The sequence below is a fragment of the Dendrobium catenatum genome, unplaced genomic scaffold, assembly GCF_001605985.2.
Source record: "Dendrobium catenatum unplaced genomic scaffold, ASM160598v2 fragScaff_scaffold_716, whole genome shotgun sequence".
NCBI classification, from domain to species: Eukaryota; Viridiplantae; Streptophyta; class Magnoliopsida; order Asparagales; family Orchidaceae; genus Dendrobium; species Dendrobium catenatum.
The window spans coordinates 6181320-6198948 of NW_021319178.1; the positions used below are offsets into that span (position 1 = coordinate 6181320).

At 31.5% G+C, this 17629-nt stretch overlaps 1 protein-coding gene across 2 annotated transcripts; it reads left to right on the forward strand.

Moving 5' to 3' along the window:
* The first annotated feature begins 1554 nt into the window (after positions 1–1554).
* LOC110109605 (protein MODIFIER OF SNC1 11) lies at positions 1555–17127 on the forward strand. 2 transcript variants are annotated; one of them, XM_028696040.1, is made up of 5 exons: positions 1555–1900; positions 16015–16092; positions 16242–16367; positions 16471–16513; positions 16605–17127. In XM_028696040.1, the coding sequence occupies exons 1-5, from the start codon at positions 1737–1739 to the stop codon at positions 16635–16637; spliced, it is 444 nt and encodes a 147-aa protein (XP_028551873.1). In that variant the 5' UTR covers positions 1555–1736; the 3' UTR covers positions 16638–17127. The 2 variants fall into 2 exon arrangements, with proteins under 2 accessions (XP_028551873.1, XP_028551872.1); XM_028696039.1 differs by having other exon boundaries at positions 1557–1900; positions 16602–17127.
* The last annotated feature ends 502 nt before the right edge of the window (positions 17128–17629 follow it).

The window sequence follows — 17629 nt, forward strand, 5'->3', positions numbered from 1 at the left end:
ATTATACCCAACTATGCCCCCACCCCCAATCATCAATATCTTATTATGATCCTTCAATTACTTTCGATTAATAGCGATCCTCATACAACTATAGTATGATTACAATTTTCTAATCACGGTCACCTAATCACAATCTTTTGACTACACCGTTGCTCTTAGATTTTGGTTTATGTCGTCATCAATTGAAAACTTGGCAAAAAATAAGTTGCATCATATTCAAAAACATTATAGAATTTTTTATTTTTTATATAATATTACAATATTTTTGTTTAGATGTCAAGCTGCATTATTATAGGGCATGGGCCTCCATTCTTAACATGCAGGGGGATCCTTGTATTACGATTCAAGATTGCTCAAAGGCATACAGAATCCAAAAACTCCATAAAATCACCTTCCTTCGATTACTACTCTCGGACCATCGTTGGCAAACGACCACCAATAGACTACCACCATCCAACCATCACCATCAAAACATAATAGTTCGACAACAAATGTCGTACCATGTTAGTCCAATCAGTGTTGTCTAATCATGGTCATTTGATCTCCGCCCTAGGACTACCATCGCCCAACTACGATCTGATGATCATTTAGTCCGACTATGGTCCTTTAAAAACCTTCTCTTTATTATGGCCATCCAACCGCCGTCATCTAACTTTAGTCCACATCCATCAATCACTGTCGCCTCATTATAGCCTTCGATTATCAGCCTTCAAATATGGTCGTCCAACCACTATGCTCAATTAAGATCCCTTAACAATGATTATCATACTATTATCCATTGACAACCTAATCACAATCTTCCTACCATTATACCCAACTACGCCCACCCCCAATCATCAGTATCTTATTATGATCCTCTGGTTACTTTCGGTTAATAGAGAACCTCATACCGCTATAATATGATTACAATTTTCTAATCACGGTCACCTAATCACAGTTTTTTGATTATGGTCTCTTGACTACACTGTTGCTCTTTGATTTTGGTGTATGTCGTCATCAACAAAGTTGATGCATATCACTTCTTGTAAGGCTTATATACACAATCAACACCAACGATAACTCTTGATATCAACACCAAGATTTATGTTGCACTTGATGACCTATAGTCTCCCATGCCACTTTCCACCACATATTTATTTTTTAAAAATATATCATATTATATTAACATATTACCAAATTGTAGAAAAAGGGGCATCATTTATATTTGATGACATTAATATAATTATTTCAACTATGCCAAGTTCAATATATACGTATATATTATGTAAATACTCGACGCTTATAACTTGCCTTTTATTATTATTATTATTATACCCTGCATATCCTCCTATACTATAAGAGATAATTTATATATGTCTATAATGCAAAGAAAAAATGATTTCAGATGTTCTCTTGCAAGCTGGGAGACATCTGTCATATCTTCCTGTAATACAGGAGGCAATTTATATATATATCATCCTATAAAGTGGGGGATCTCTTTTATACTCTCCTGCAAAGACAGGAGGCAATTATATATATATAATTATATATATATATATATAAAATACCAAACTTAAATTATTTTCTAAACGCTCGCTCGATCACTCGGGAAGTGCCTCACTCGGGAAGTGCAGAGAAAAGAAACCCCGAATAAAACCCTAGATCTCTCCACTCACCTTCCCTTCCAGGCTTCCACTTCTCTCTTCCGCGCCGCAGTCGTGACCTTTCAGGGAGACGCCGTAGAAGCAAGCAAGTTCATGGCGGAGAAGTCCTTAGATTCGAGTACCTCCCCTTCGGAAGTCGCCGCTCCGGAGACTACGCGGCCAGCTTCAAGCCTCGAGAAAAAGATTCGCCGCGCCGAGCGCTTCGGAGTGCCAGTTCAACTTTCTGAAGAGGAGAAGCGTAATTCTCGTGCCGAACGGTAAGTGTTTAGCAGTAGATATGCGGTACTCTTCAAGACATGAAAACTTGTCCTTGATTCTTTGGTTAAAGATTGGGATGTCATTGTTTTCTGTGGGTTGGGTGTGTTTCCTTCTTATGGGATTAGGTTCTTTAATCTTTCTACATAACTTTCATTTGCGTTTTGTTGAAATTTCAGGAACTTGATAAAAGTTGATGTTCAAAATAGAGAATAACTACAAAGAAAAGTTAACGCTCAGAATAGCGAATGAACTTCGTTGTGTATATAATTTTTTAAGTCCCGTGAGACTAATCTTTCGAGGGTAGTTAGCTTTGTTCTTGAGCTTTTTCCATGCTGTAAACTTCAAAACATATTATAGGGTTGTTATTGCTTAAGTTGATGTGCTCTTTGTCCCAGGCTTCAGAAATCCCTTTGAAATTAAAAACCAACAAGATAACGAGCCCCATTTTCCAAGTGTTTTTTTTTTCCATTCACTTCCTAGTCCAGACCAAAAAAGAAGGTTATTTAATTATTGAGGCTAACTAATTTGGAATATATCTTGTAATATAAAGATATACATCTTATTCCAATCTAGTTTCCCGATGGCTTTGGGTTAAATATCTGGAGTTTAGCTTTTGGGAATTAGTCCGTTCAAATTTTAGTTCACGTGTTATCCTTTGCATTATTTCTGTTTATAAGTTAATTGCTAGCAATTGCAATTATCTATCTAATATTTATTTGCTAGTAACTAATTCTAAATTGTAACTAATTGATATCATTCTTTGTTTCTAATTAGATATCAATGGCAATTTCTATTTATAACTTAGGTGCAATTAGTCTCTAATTGCCATTTATCATATAATAGGCACTCTAATTATTGTTAACTTTTAACTAACACTTATTCATACTTATTATTAACTACTTATTATGAGAGTGTTTTAAAAATCAGATTAGACCAGTCGGTTCAACCTGTTGAATAGAGAAACGATCAGGTTACCAATCCATTCAAGACCAAGGACCATATTAGTATTGCTAGTTAAAATTAGAGCGAACCATCGGTTCGATCGGGCAATCGGCAAGCCAATCATTGTTTTTGAAATCCAGCCATTCAATTGAACTACTTAAATCATTTATATTAATTTAATAAATTTTATAATATATTAAATAAATTATTCTTAACAAATTAATTTAAATTAAATATATTTAATTTTTTAATAAGCATTAAATTTCTCGAATAAACATTTGGCAAAGAAGCACCAACTAATTGGCATTTGTCAGCTCCACCATGTCATATGATTTCTTAGCTTGCAAACCTAAATAGTTAATATAATAATACTAGGAAAGCTTTAAGTGATGTAGAAACAAAATAACTAAATTGAAGTTCTAAAATTCCACTAAAAACATACTATATTCATTTCTCATACAAGTTTCATATTTATTTTTTTAGAATGTGTATAATATGTTATTTTTTAGTTATATATTATTAATTATTTAATTTAATAAATGCACTATATAAATTGATTATTTAAGTATTTATATGATAAATGATCTATATATGATTATATATATATATAATATCCAAATTTATAATGGTATTCTCACTATATTAGATTTATAGTGTGAATTATATCTAAACATATAATATAAATTAGTAATAATTTATATATAATTTGTAAGTTTATATTTGAATAAATATTTTATTAAATATGAATCAATTGAAGAAATTTAAATTTAAAATTACAAAAAATAAGATTATGTGTAAATTGTGTTCATTTTTAACTCGCATATTTATATTATTGCATAATTATCATATTATTTTTATGTAATTTAGGTATTATTGGAATAATTTTAATATTATTAGTTAGTCGAACCATTGAATCTTGAGCCTCTCATTTTTAGTGTTGCTAATATACCACATTCTTCATCAAATTACCTTATTAATCTTTGAGGCTATCTCAAATTATTATGTTAATGATAGTAGGATGTTTTAGGCTTGTCCATTGAAATATGACCTAGATTTCATAATATTTTATGAAATCAATACAAAACAGCTTATATTTAGTTAAGATTACAAGACTAGTTAGTTCTACTAACTTCAATTTGTCTAATAGTTTTTTTTGGGATGCACATGAACCAAGCGGAGCCGAGCAGATACTTATTCATGTTTTAACTTGTTTATTATCAGCTTGTTCATGCTTAGTTCGAGCTTTATTATTTGTGTTCAAGCTTAGTTCAAGCTCGATTTGAGCTTTTCTATTTGTGTTCAAGCTTGGTTAGTTTAAAATGAAAGATGTTCATGTTTGGTTTATATTCGGTTCATTCGTGCTTAACGAGCTTTAAACAAACGAATTTTATCGAGCATACTAATAAATAATTGTTATAGAGATTGTTCGCAAATATATCTAGCCAGTGTTTTCGAACTACCAAACGAGTTCATTCTTGAACTTATCCACTGAATATTTCCTAGGTACTAAACAAGTATATTCACAAACAAATGAGCTCATTAATGATTCTTCTTATAAAGAAGCTTGTTCATGAACACCTTAAACAAATAATTCAACAAACATGAACAAATATTTCTTATTCATGAACAAATTCATTCTAATGAAAGGGTATAACATAAAAAATGAAATTAATTTTTATAAAATAATAATTAATTGTTATAATAAAACGTAAAATTATGTGAAAATATATCAAATAAAGTTTTAAACTAATCTTAAGAAATATATTTAGTTCCAAACACTACTTATTAACAAGTTTGTTCTCGATCTTTGCATCGAATAGGAATCAAGCTTCTTAATGAGCTTCTTATCAAGCTTCATATGAAGCCTATTCACGAGCTTGAAACTATGTTGTTCATGAATATAAATGAATTGAACACATAATTTTTCAAGCTTGTTTATTTAAAGAAATTTAGGAGATTAATTAGCCTAATCAAATGTATCCCATAAAGATACATTAAAAAATAGACACATGTGTATATATTTGCAAGATATCTTTAGTTCCAAAATAAATTGATGGTGGGAAGTTATAATAATAGTTTGGAATCTATAATTGTCTTGGAAACAAAGATGGAGTTTAGGGGTTAAGAGATTCAAGTGCCTATTTAACTGTTGTGTAGCTATTGACACATCATTATATGGGAAAGTCTTTTTGTACATGAGAAGTGTCTGAAATAATAGATATACTTAAAATTTGATATGAGGTATATAGAAAATATGGGAGATATGAAGTGCTAGTATTTCTTTTTGAAATTTAAAGGTGAAGATTTATTCTTGGTGAAATCGCTAGTCTTTTGTTAATATTAGTAAATACAATTTTTTTGTTAAAACTTTTATTTAATAGTTTTTGAAGGCAATATTTTCCTTTTTCTTTGTGTATTCAACTTTAATAAGGCCCTTTATTTGCTTCTAATGTCTCTATTTTGATTAAAATATCTAATTCTCTTATATCTTGTCTTAGCTACTTTATACTTCACTATACTCTTTGTGAAGTATAAGCACTAAGATCATTTATAATGTTTTCATTGACAATTATCTGAAATATAGTCAATCTATCACTAACCTTATTCATCTCAACAATTTTATCTTTCAATTTTCTTTTGTACTATTTCTATTATTCACATTTTCAACATATATCAATATATAATCTTTATTCCTTTTTTTTTGCCTTGCACTTATTTTCTTTAAACAAGCAGTATTTATTCTTCCTCTAATCATTGTGTCTACCAATTATTTTGACATCTCATTTAAAGTCCCAAAATTGCATGTAGAAAAATCTGATCTTAAATTTAGATCTACTCAACCCTTGCTTACTTTTCATGACAAATAAGTTAAGTTGTATATATCTGAAGGGTTACATCCTACACAAGACTTGCCCAACTTTCATTGTAATTGGTTTAAAATTGTGGTGTGCCTACTTCTCACTATAATCAAAGTTAAGTCGCAGTGTGCTCCTTCTAGGGAGCATCATAGCATTAATAAAATTTGACTTTGAATTGATTTCATTAACTTTTGCATAAGTTTTATGCTCGGTTGTTAATCTAATATTAGTCCTCAACTTTTCTTTTTGGGATTGGGACTGAAAATACTGGTTTTTTAATGTATATCACTCCAAAACTTTTTTTATCTAGCCTTGAGATATACAGGCAAAGATTGATAGTCTTTATTTCTACTTATATAAAACCAACAAATCACAAACGATGTATTTCATTGCATAATTGCATGTGATTAAACATCCCATTTTCATTGTTGGTCCTTATTTATACTTCTATAGAACCACAAAATCTCTAAGCCAGCCTTGTGGGTTTTTCCCCTTATTTTGTTCTCCATGAAATTATTAAAAAATTTGACCTAGTACTAATAAAAAACCTTTGACCAAATATTCTTGTCTACAGTTGACTTCTTTTTATTCTTCCTCAACCCATATCCTCTTGATTTACTTCTGCTTTCTTATGCGATTAACAGATCTTCCTAAACATTATGTAGATATTGAAAAGGTACTAGGTAAACCTTAAGTACCTGTCAATTATTCCCCTTTTACATAGTTATGTTGGATGCTCATTCTCTTATTTGACTGTTGCAATAATTTATGTATTAATTTTTTTATTTTTTTCTTATACATCATGGTTCTTGTGCAGAGTCAATCAAAATTAACTATTAATTGGGTTGCTTTTTAGCTAACAGTTGCTTAACTATGATGCACCGACACTTCTCCTCAAAGAGGCGTGCAGTGTCCGACATCTTGTCCGACATGACACTCGTCCGACACTCCTCCGACACGTGTCAGACACGCCGCAAACGTGTCCGATTAAAAAATATTTAATGCAAATTGGACACGCGTGTCCGACACGCGTATCTTAAATATTTTATAATTTTTTTAAATATAATTTCTTGTATTTTGTGGGATTTAAAATAAATTTTATATTTCTTATCCATAACACCAAATCAACGTCCACACTTAATTCCCAATCATCGAATATTCTCATTTTCATTTCTTTTTGGCAGTGAAAATATTTTCATCTCCTCTCTCGGTGACTGATAAATGGCATCAACGTCTGACTCTCGACGCCTGAAATATTAATTGTTGTTTTTTGAAACTTACCAAAAAAAAGCTAATGTACATGCTCGGTACCGCTAGGTACATGCTCGGTATCGCTCGGTACCTCTCGGTACATGATCGATATCTTTCCATATGAATAACTTACGAACTTTGAAAACAAGCATAACTTTTAGTATCATCCTCTTCCTGTTGTGAGAGAAATTGGAGCACATACTTATATATTCTATCAATGAAGAGGAATAAAATAACTCCACAACGAGCTGAAGATTTAGTTTATGTGCATACAAATCTTCATCTTCTATCAAGGAAAACCCCACTTGATATGACATGTGAAAGAGTGTTGAGTGATGTGGGGTGTTGCTGGAGATGGGTTCGAGTGCCTTGATGATATGAGATTATTGGAGGTTGCAAATCTTTCTCTTGATGAACCAGAGTTGGAAGCAATGATATTCAATGATGATGATATTGAAGGCCAAAGACCAATCTCTGAATCTAATTCTATCATTCCCTCTATTGAGTAGTTGGATCTTCATGTTGTACTAAATGATTTTTTGCTTATATTTTTGTGGTTGTACTAGACATTTTGTACTAAACATCTTTGTGTTATAAGCTAAACAAGTTATCATGAAATTGATTTATTATTGCTTGTTATTTTTAATATAATGTCACCTTAATTTTTATATATTATATTAAAAAATTATTATGCCGTGTCCACACCGCACCCGTGTCCTATATTTTAAAAAAATACCGTGTCCCGTGTCCGTGTCGTGTCGTGTCCGTGTCGGTGCATCATAGTTGCTTAACATTAATGAAGCCTCAAAAACTATCAATTGTTCTAGGCCAAACCGAAGCGCATCACGGAACACTGAATAGTTATAGTTGAAATTCAGCTGTTTAGGACTAAAAGCATATTGATGGGCAGCATTTCTTTATCAGGAATTAAAGGCAGATGACAAGCTCGTGATAATTACTTATATTGAGGCTTGATGAATTGGTTATTTAAGGAAATTCAGCTCTTGTTAGGATTTAGTTACAAAGGAAGACTTTAACCTGCCCTCAGAAAAAGTGATCTGAGGCTATATGGTAGTTTTTTTAGTAGGATGAATCTTGTAATTTTGAATTTTAATGAAAATTTTCATTGGACATCATTATCATCATCAGCAGCCTTTCCCAACTTTTTGGGATTGGCTTTATGAATACTCATTCTATATTTAGTGTTGGCTGAAGAGTTGAATGCAATCTCCACAAATCATTTTGTACACATTTTCATTGGATCGTTGTGTAAAAACAGAAAATGGAAAAGATGTTCGGTAGAAGTACCTATGCCTGTCTTGTTTCAATTTTGAATTTTTCTCCGCCTTCTTTCTATAGCTTATTGGAGACCTTTTAGACCACGTTTCACCACTAGAGTAGGGATAGAAGGCAGTTTTCAGACAGTTTTTTGTTAGTAGAGGTAATTTAAGGGAGCGTTCAGGATAATAGAGAGAGAGATTTGCAGAACTTGGAAAAACAATTGCGTTGTTGAGAATTTATCAATGTTTATAGAGATTGCCTCTCCATTCGTATTTTATGTAAAACCAAATGATCTTTGGCTCTATTAATACCATTGTTTATTTTCTTGGAGCTAAATGGAAAGTTGGTATTGATTTAAAGCTTTCACCGAGCATGAGGAAACCAAATAAACTTCCATTGTATTGGTACCATGGCATAAAAACTAATACTGCTGTTAGGCTTCTGGTTATATTATTGGCTCTAAATCAACTTTTAGTACCACTAAACTGATCCCCCAGTGACCTCATCCTTTTGAGGGGTGGAAAGGTTGATACTTGATAGTAGTATGTTGTGGTTATTTTGATGAACGTATGCACTCTGGCCTGGGTAATGTGGCAGTTCATGGTCTTCTGGTTTCCTACAGTACACTGAGGTATTTACTTTCTGGATAGTTATTTCTATAAACATTTGAATGCTGGAAGTATGCTCATTCATTTTAATTTAAGTGCTTTAAGGTTCTACAGTTGGCTTGTACAAATGTTTTTTTTCTTGTATCCTGCTATTTTAATTGAGAAACCATTGAAGTCCTGTTTCTTGGTTTAGAATTATTTTTATATTCATGGTAAAAGTATATATAGAAGCATTAAAAAAGTGTTTTCTTGATCAACTTTTTTGCTATTTTAGTTTACTTCAAGCCATCTCATGACAACTAAGATTATGCTCCTAAAGTTGGATTAGAAGATAGTTCAAAAAATCAAATTTGATTTGAGATTGATAAACTATTATAATATATGCTCACTTAAGAAATGATAATTATTGATGTTGATTTAAATGATCGTGTTGATTATAATAGGTTAGGGGGTATGAGAGGATTCATGATGGTTATAGAATAGGAGGTATAAATGCGATGGGAGAAGTTTTACTCGATTTTGTAGTAGTTCATGGTCTTGAACACTATAAGAAAGAAATAAATACTTGGCTACTTTCCAAATTGGAATAATCATATCACAAATAGATTTCATTTTACTTGCCATATGACAAATTAAATCTTCTTGTAAAGATTGTAAGGTGATTAAAGGAGAAAATTTGACCACATAGCATAGGATAGTAGTTATGAATGTATGCCTAAAGAGTATACGAAAAAACACATTCAAAAGATATTATTATTAAGAGAGAGAGATTGAAATTCTTTAATTAAGTCAAACCTGATGTGGGATAAGATGGTTGGTTATATTAAGAGAATTGTTGCAGACGTTTTAGAAGAGTTTAGAAATAGATCATATAATGATAAGGAGATTCGGTGGAGTGGGAGTGTACAAAGGATTATTAAGTTAAAGAATGCACCTTTAAAAGTTGAAAATTTTGATTACTACTGAAGTTTATAGCGGATATAAGGAAATCAAAAGTCTTGCAAAAATGGTAATGCAAAATTTATAACTTTTGATGATTTATATAATATGCTTGGTACCAATAATATTGAATATATATATTAAAAAAACTAAGATAAGAGAAAAGAAGATTCTAAGATCTAGGTTAAAGATGAAAACATCATCAAGAATGGATAAAAGAAATTTCTAAATGAGAGCTTTAAGGAAAAGTTATTTTTGAAGAGCAGGATGAATAATATAGTAAAGGATATTATATATTAGTCTAAAAATTGAATTGGGGTTAACTTTGAAAATGATATATAAAAGTAAGGCTTTAGGTCCAGATGATATGTGTATTTAAATTTGAACTGTTGTGGGGGATATTGCATTGATTTTGGTAACAGGTCTTTCCAATAAAAATTTGAAGATAAAAAGGATGCCAAATAATTGAAAATGAACTATTTTGATATATGAACAAAGGCGATGGTTTTAGATTGTGCTGATTATAGATGAATCATAGTTAAAATTTATACAATAAAGTTATGACGAATGTAATGAAACACAGGCTTTAAAAAGTTGCAGGATAAATTTTGTTTCATGTTAAGAAAATTTATTTTGGAGAATCAGTTGATTTTTGTGTTAAGGTGATTAATGAAGAAGTATATTAAACAAAGAAATAACCTTTAAATATTTTTTATTGATCTTTAGATTCGTATAACTTGTTTCATAGGGAATTGATTTGGTATACTTTAAGGAAGAAACGCTTGTTAAGACGTTTTGACATTATTAAAAATATATAGGATAGAGCATTGACTAATATTAAAAATATTTGTGGAGTGACCAATCAGTTTTTCAATTATTATAAGTGATGCAACACATCAAGAAGATTTTAACTTCATGTTCATCTTGATATTATCTTCATTTCAAATAATGATTGTAATTTTGAATTTCAAAAGTTTGTTAACTTGGTTAAGAGTTAGTTGAATTAGTCTTATGTTATTTGTGCTACTTGAAAGTTATTTGTAATTGGAAGTGAGTTGAATTAATGAAGTCCTAAATAATGTAGTTAAGTCAACCAGGCACCCTCATCATGTTGCCAACCCCCACTTAATATACGGAGTTGCACAAAAGAGAAATTACAAATTCAAATCAAGGGAATTATATTTCAAGATTATTACAAGCATCATCAAAAGTGGTTGTTTCATCAAAATTTAAGGAGGATTTCAAATTCAAATATGACAATTCAAATTCAAGAGTTACAAAATCGAAGTTAGGGATTTACTTTTCATTATATTGCAAGCATCATCAAAGTGTCAGTTTCATAAGCATTTAAGAGGATTTCAAATTCAGATTTGAGAGTAACATAATTCAAATTCATTGTGTTATAAAATTCAAATCAGGGAGTTCATCTTATAAGTTTCATTGAAGTTGCAATTTCATAATCATTCAATTGGGATTTCAAATTCATATTTGGGAGTTATGCAAGTTTCATTCATGAATGGATAATTAATGGTAATTTCATTTTTTATTACTTTTGAATTTTGAATTTGAAGATGTCATTGTATTAGAAATATTGATGAAGTGAGAAAACGAAAGAAACTTTTCCCTTGATTATAAAATCATTGTATATATTTGTATGCATGTTTGAAACTTTGGCTTGGTTTGCGAATCATGCTAATTGAGGCACACCATATCATTTTTCTCATTTATCTCACTTTTAAATCCATCTTGCTTTCCCATTGAGCCGACCCAACCATTTATCCCAAGCCTTACAATCTCTTCTTTTGCTCTTAAACTACTTTTCACTCCCCTATATTTAACCATAGTCTTGAATGCTCATGAGGCATTAATTTACCACCTTAGCTGCAGAGTTGTCATCTCCTCTCCATTATTTTTTGTATGAGAGACATGTTTAGAAGAATTGGAAAGCACAAGGAGACAACATCAACAAGGCTTCCATATTGATTTCAACAAGTGGTAAATCTCATTTTTAGTTGTGGGTAACCTCTTCCAAACCTCACCTTTTGATTTGTTTTTAATATGATAATTTAGTTACTTTCTTAGATGTAAAGGATGTTAGCGTGCTCATTTTATGTTTTCTCAACGCCTAAACCAGTCGAGACTGACCCCACTATTTTATTTATTAGAAAGTTACATGTTATGACTAGTGTGATCCATTTGATAAACTTGCAAAACCCATGAATGTGATTTAGATCGTAAACTCTTGAGTAATATTTTCTTGATTGGTTCTTTTTTTATTTCTCAAATTTTATATGCTTGTCATTATTAATGGAAGTGAGTTTTTGATAATTGCTTAAAGACTTTGAAAGCTCTTTCATGCACTAATATTATTTTCATTATTTACAGCTAAAACACTCTTCTTTATTTGTTTGTCCTAGTGCTTTCAAAATTAGCTTCTTTATCTATCATGAAATATTCTTTATTTTGATAATTGAAAACAAAATCCCTTCTTTTGGGCATGATACATATCCTTCTAGAGACATGATTCTTGAAAAGAATGTTATGTGTGGCAGTCTTTATAATATTTTATCTTTAAACATAAAAGCAATATTTCCAAACTTTCTCGTCAATCAAATTTAATAAAGACACCAACTTGTATCTCATGATTCTTTTCCCCAACTAGAAAGAGAAACTGATAATGATTGATTCTTCTACTAACTCCATTGAAAGTAGTTAAAACGACAAAAAAAAAAGAATCTTCTAAAGAGGCTTTCCAGCATGGGAGAACACATCATTTCTGACAAGGGTCACATAAATACTTTGCTTCAAGATTATTTGCTTGTACGCCATAATGAACCTACTGTTAAGTTATTGCATTTTAATAACCAGCAAACCATTCTAGGCACTTCAAATCATCGCTCATCAAAGTTATTTCTTATGGTACATATAGTTTGGGCAACCCGTTTGATAATGATGATTCTAATGATAAGTCTCTTAGTTTTCTCTTTGAAAGATGTCCTTACTATGAAGGATATGATGTGCCTTTGCCTTATGAATTACATATACATCCTTTTGTAAACCACTACTTAACTTTATCTTTCTTGTGAGGGATGATATATCTTTGGCACCTAAGACATGCATCTGTTTGTGATTTCAAACATTCAAGCTACTTTAGACCTCACTCTCAAGTTACCTATCTAATCTGATCTACCACAGTAATTGCATTAAGTGCATAATACTATAGATGATTCATTTGTTTGATCTCCTAACAAATTGATCTAGTGCGTCACTCATTTCATATTATTGCTTTATTATTAATACAACATTCTCCTTAATCTTCACTGACATGTGCTACTACCATTTCACATGAACATGATAAATATATAATAGCTAATTTTCAAAATAATTCAACTCATGAGTATAATTATAGTGCTTACACTTTATATCACATTCATTCCTCTAGTTGTGCAACTATAAAATGCTACATGTTACATAGGACCCTTGGATTGAATGATTATTTTAATAGTTTAATATTTTAACATGATTTACACTCTTGCTGTCATTGAAAATAATATTCTACCATTTAAAAGGATTCATAAATCGTTGGGATTGGGAGACCAACACACTTGGAGGAGAAATAGGCCCACTTTTATAGTTCTCTTTATATTCAAATTTCTCAGCAGCTACAAACATTGTAATACAAGATGTAGCTACAACTAGACACTTCATCACCCTTATAATTACATGGACTATTGACCCTCATCTCATTACATCAATTTAAACTTTTTAGAGCTGAATTTTTAAGTGGGAGAGAATTGATGCATCACATCAATGATATTTAACTAAGTAGCATCATGTTCATCTTGATGTTATATTCATCATAAATAATTATTATAATCTTGATTTTATAAGTTAGTTAACTTTGTTAAGAGTTAGTTGAAAGTTGGTTGAGTTGTATTAGTTGGAAGTTATTTGTAGTTGGACTTTTGAAGTGAGTTGAATTAATGAAGTCCTTTTATAATTTGGTGAAGTCATTCAGGGTCTCCCATTAATGCAAGGGATTGAGCAATTCAAACTCAAAGAGGAGTTGCAAAATTCAAATCAAGGAAGCTATATTTCAAGATCATTACAAACATCATCAAAGTAGCAATTTCATACGTATTCAAGGATGATTCAACTTCAAGGAGTTACAAAACTGAAATCAAGGGAATTACATTTCACGATCATTACAGGCATCGTCAAAGTAGTTGTTTAATAAGTAGTTAAGTTTTGTTTTAGATAGGTTTTGTGGTAGAAAAAGCAGCCCCAATAGAAAATTGTGTCAATTTCGATAGTTTTTTTAGAGCTTTCAAAATTTTACATTGAGAAGTTGCTTTTGGATGGCATGTTTGAAATCAAGGTAGGGAAATAAGTTTTTTAACAACAAAAGCTGAAAGCATAAGCCATCTCAAACAAAAACACAATGAGGGAGTTACATAAGGCTTCATTCCTGAATGGATGACTAAGATAACTACAATTTTTTAGCTTTTGAATTTTGAACTTTAATATGTCATTGTACTATAAATATTGATGATACGAGGAATGAAAAAGAAACTTTTTCATTGCTTATCAAATCATTATGTATTTGTGCAGTCGTGTTTGAAAGTTAGGCTTTGTTTGCGAACCATCCTCAATGAGTCTTGCAAGGCTCATATATCCTTCATTTTACTTGTCTCAGCTATAAATCCAACTATTTTTCCCACTAAAGCCAACCCAACCATTTCTTCCAAGCTCTTCAATCCTCTCATCCACTCATATCCAACCAATAGCATCTTAAGCCTTCTCCTTTTACTTACTTCGGCCCCCTCACATCAGCAACCTTTAGACGTACTATTCCTTCATCTGCCGCTTCATGCAAAGAAAACCACCTAATGCAAGTGAGGCATTAATTTAACATAACTATAAAGTTGTCAGCTCTTTCTATCAATGGGTTTACATGAATTATTAACTTTGGGTTTATAATTTTTTATATTTGTTATAGAAATGTTTATAAAATATATTTAAAGGAAGGTGCCTTGGTGTATATTTTTTTAAGTTGATATTTATAGTTCTATTTAATGATGCATTAACTGAAATAAGTAAAAAAAATAAAAACAATTGGAGTTAATATTTAGAAGATAAGGATATTATAATTTGTATAACAAAGATTGAGCATATAATATATAATTTTAGCAGGTTTGATACATAGGTATGATGAATTTAAATATCTTTGAATCTATTACGTTGAAGGATTAGGATATAACTTTTTTATTTAAGGCTAAATATTTAAAATGGAGAAATGATTATGGAGTTTATGTGATTAGATGATATCATGGAGGTTTAAAGGTTAGTTTATATCGTAATCTGGCTGATGATGTTTGTATCCTAATGTTGGGCTATAAAAAAATCATTGATATGAAAATCGAGTGTGATAGAAATATAAATGTTAAAATTGATGTGTGATAAAAGTAGGAAGGATAAATTAAGAAATGTTTAGATTAGAGGAAATGCTAAAGTGACATTTATTGAAAATGTGACTAAAAATAGATTTTAAGTGCTTTGGACATGTACAACTAAGAGATGGAAAATATGCCTACGGACATGTTGAGAAAATTAATGTAAGAAGAGTATGAAGATAAATGAGTAAACATAAGGTTATATAGATGTAAGTTGGCAAAATGATTTGCTAAGAATAAGCTTAGCACCTCAAATAACATTCAGTAAGAAAGAATGAAAAAAGATAAAGCAGCCATGTGTGGGGTCTCTAGCTATTATATCTACGAATCGGAAATAGGAGGGAGCTTGAGGTTGTGGGGAGGCAAAAGACTGAAAAGAGAATGGGATGATAAGAGAAGTTGTGGTGGTTAGGTAGGTTGAGATATGTATCAAGTGGCTTCAACACAGAACCCTTTATTGCTTCGTTGCTGTTGTTTTTTTCCCCATCTTTTGAACGTATTTTATTTTGGATTTCATAACCAAGTCATGTTTTTCCTTGGTTTGCACTAGATGGAATATCTTTCCTCGAAACAACATTTTATGGAATAAGTAATTTAGGATTATCGATGGAGGAGTTAAGATAACTTGGAAATCAACCCATAGAGAATTAGAGATTAGTTTCATTTTTTATGGGATTTCATTGAAACCGACGTTATATTGCTTGCATCATTTTTATACCAGAATGGAACATGGATGTCTTTTCACCACAGATCGATCATTTAGTTTTGATTTCTGTGACAGGTTTGGCACTAATTCACCCTCTTCTGGAAAAGATGTGGGAGTTTCAGAGGAGCAGAAGAGGAAGGCTCGGGCAGAGAGGTCTCACCCAGTTGCTTTTTCCTGTGAAGACTATTAATAAGCTTAATTACTTTTTGCTTAGCAGCCACCCATTGATAACATGGATTTACCTATGTACGGTATACGTATTCTCAGATCATCCGTATTACTACTTCTTTATCATTTCTCAGGTTTGGACTTGCCCAACATCCTTCAACTGATGAAGCTGCAAAGAAGAAGGCTCGTTTGGAGAGATTCTCCCAGAAACCAAAGTCAAATGCTTTGGAAGAAGAGAAAAGTAAAGCCAGAGCTGCAAGGTTTTTATTTGTCCCAGTTTGGTCACATCTTTGAATCGATTTTTCTACATGCTCGAGTGCTGATAGAGTGATTTCATCAAAATTCTCTTATTAACTTCCACAGGTTTTCAGGAACATCTAATTCTTCATCTGATAGCAATGTCAAGGTCAGCATTCAACTTAAGATGTAGTTAATGCAAGAGGAGCTTGGTTGCTTTACTTGGAAGTTTATTTTTCTGTCTTGTTCAAATTTAGAAGGCAGCCACGGTTGAGACAGGAGGTGGTTCCTAAGGCCTATAACTTTGGCAGCTAAAGCCACCAGAGTACTTATTTCAACTGCCCCTTCATATTATTTCACTATTTTTCTGCTCACTTTATTGCCTGAATAACTTGCGCTTCGTTCTTTTTGCAGATTCTGGTTAGCTAACAAGTTGGCTTCTTGTCTGATTTTGTTGAAGCTGAAGCTGCTTCACCTTGACATTATTTGTGGAGTGGTGGCTTGTTCATGGTGTAGATGGTTTGTTACACAGAATGTCTACATGGATTTTTTTTTTTGTGTATTGTTTTTTTCAATGGACGCATCAAATATTCTCAAACATACTCTGCAGCCACACTATTGTAGGAAATTTTTGGCTTGCAAATATTTTGTTCTCCATTTAGTTTTTTGCTGATGCATGCCTTTACTTTTTGGTTAGAGGGCAATTTACGCTTGCTGTTGAATATTAGATCTGTGTACTATTCATTTTCATGCTGATCTATCTATATCCTTTTTCATGTCTCATTAGTTTCTTTCCTAATTTGATGTTATAAAGAAAATGGTAATATTTTTTATTAGATGTTCATCCTTAGGATTAATTATTATGTGCGGACAGCTAACGTTGTATGGAGATCAATCAGAATTCATCACATCACACATTCACTCGGTATCACAGCTCGGTATTATTGACGTGGTTGCATTTAATTCGTCTCTAGACATAGAGATAATTTGCCTAGCAATAGGCACTTATTTGCACCCATCTCATCAGCCCACGTTATTAAGGTCTAAAATGATTTATAAATGAATATTTTGAGTTGGTCATATGCATAAAATATGTATCTATTCATCTATAATTACATGAATGTTTTCTGTATTTAGATATTTATGCTAGGGGCTATTTGCATATGTCATCTAAAATTCTCCTTCCGGTAATCAAATGATGAGATTGGCTGTGGCTGCACATATCATTATAATTATTATTATCATTATTATTATACCTTAGCACACCTCTTGAAGAGGAATAGAA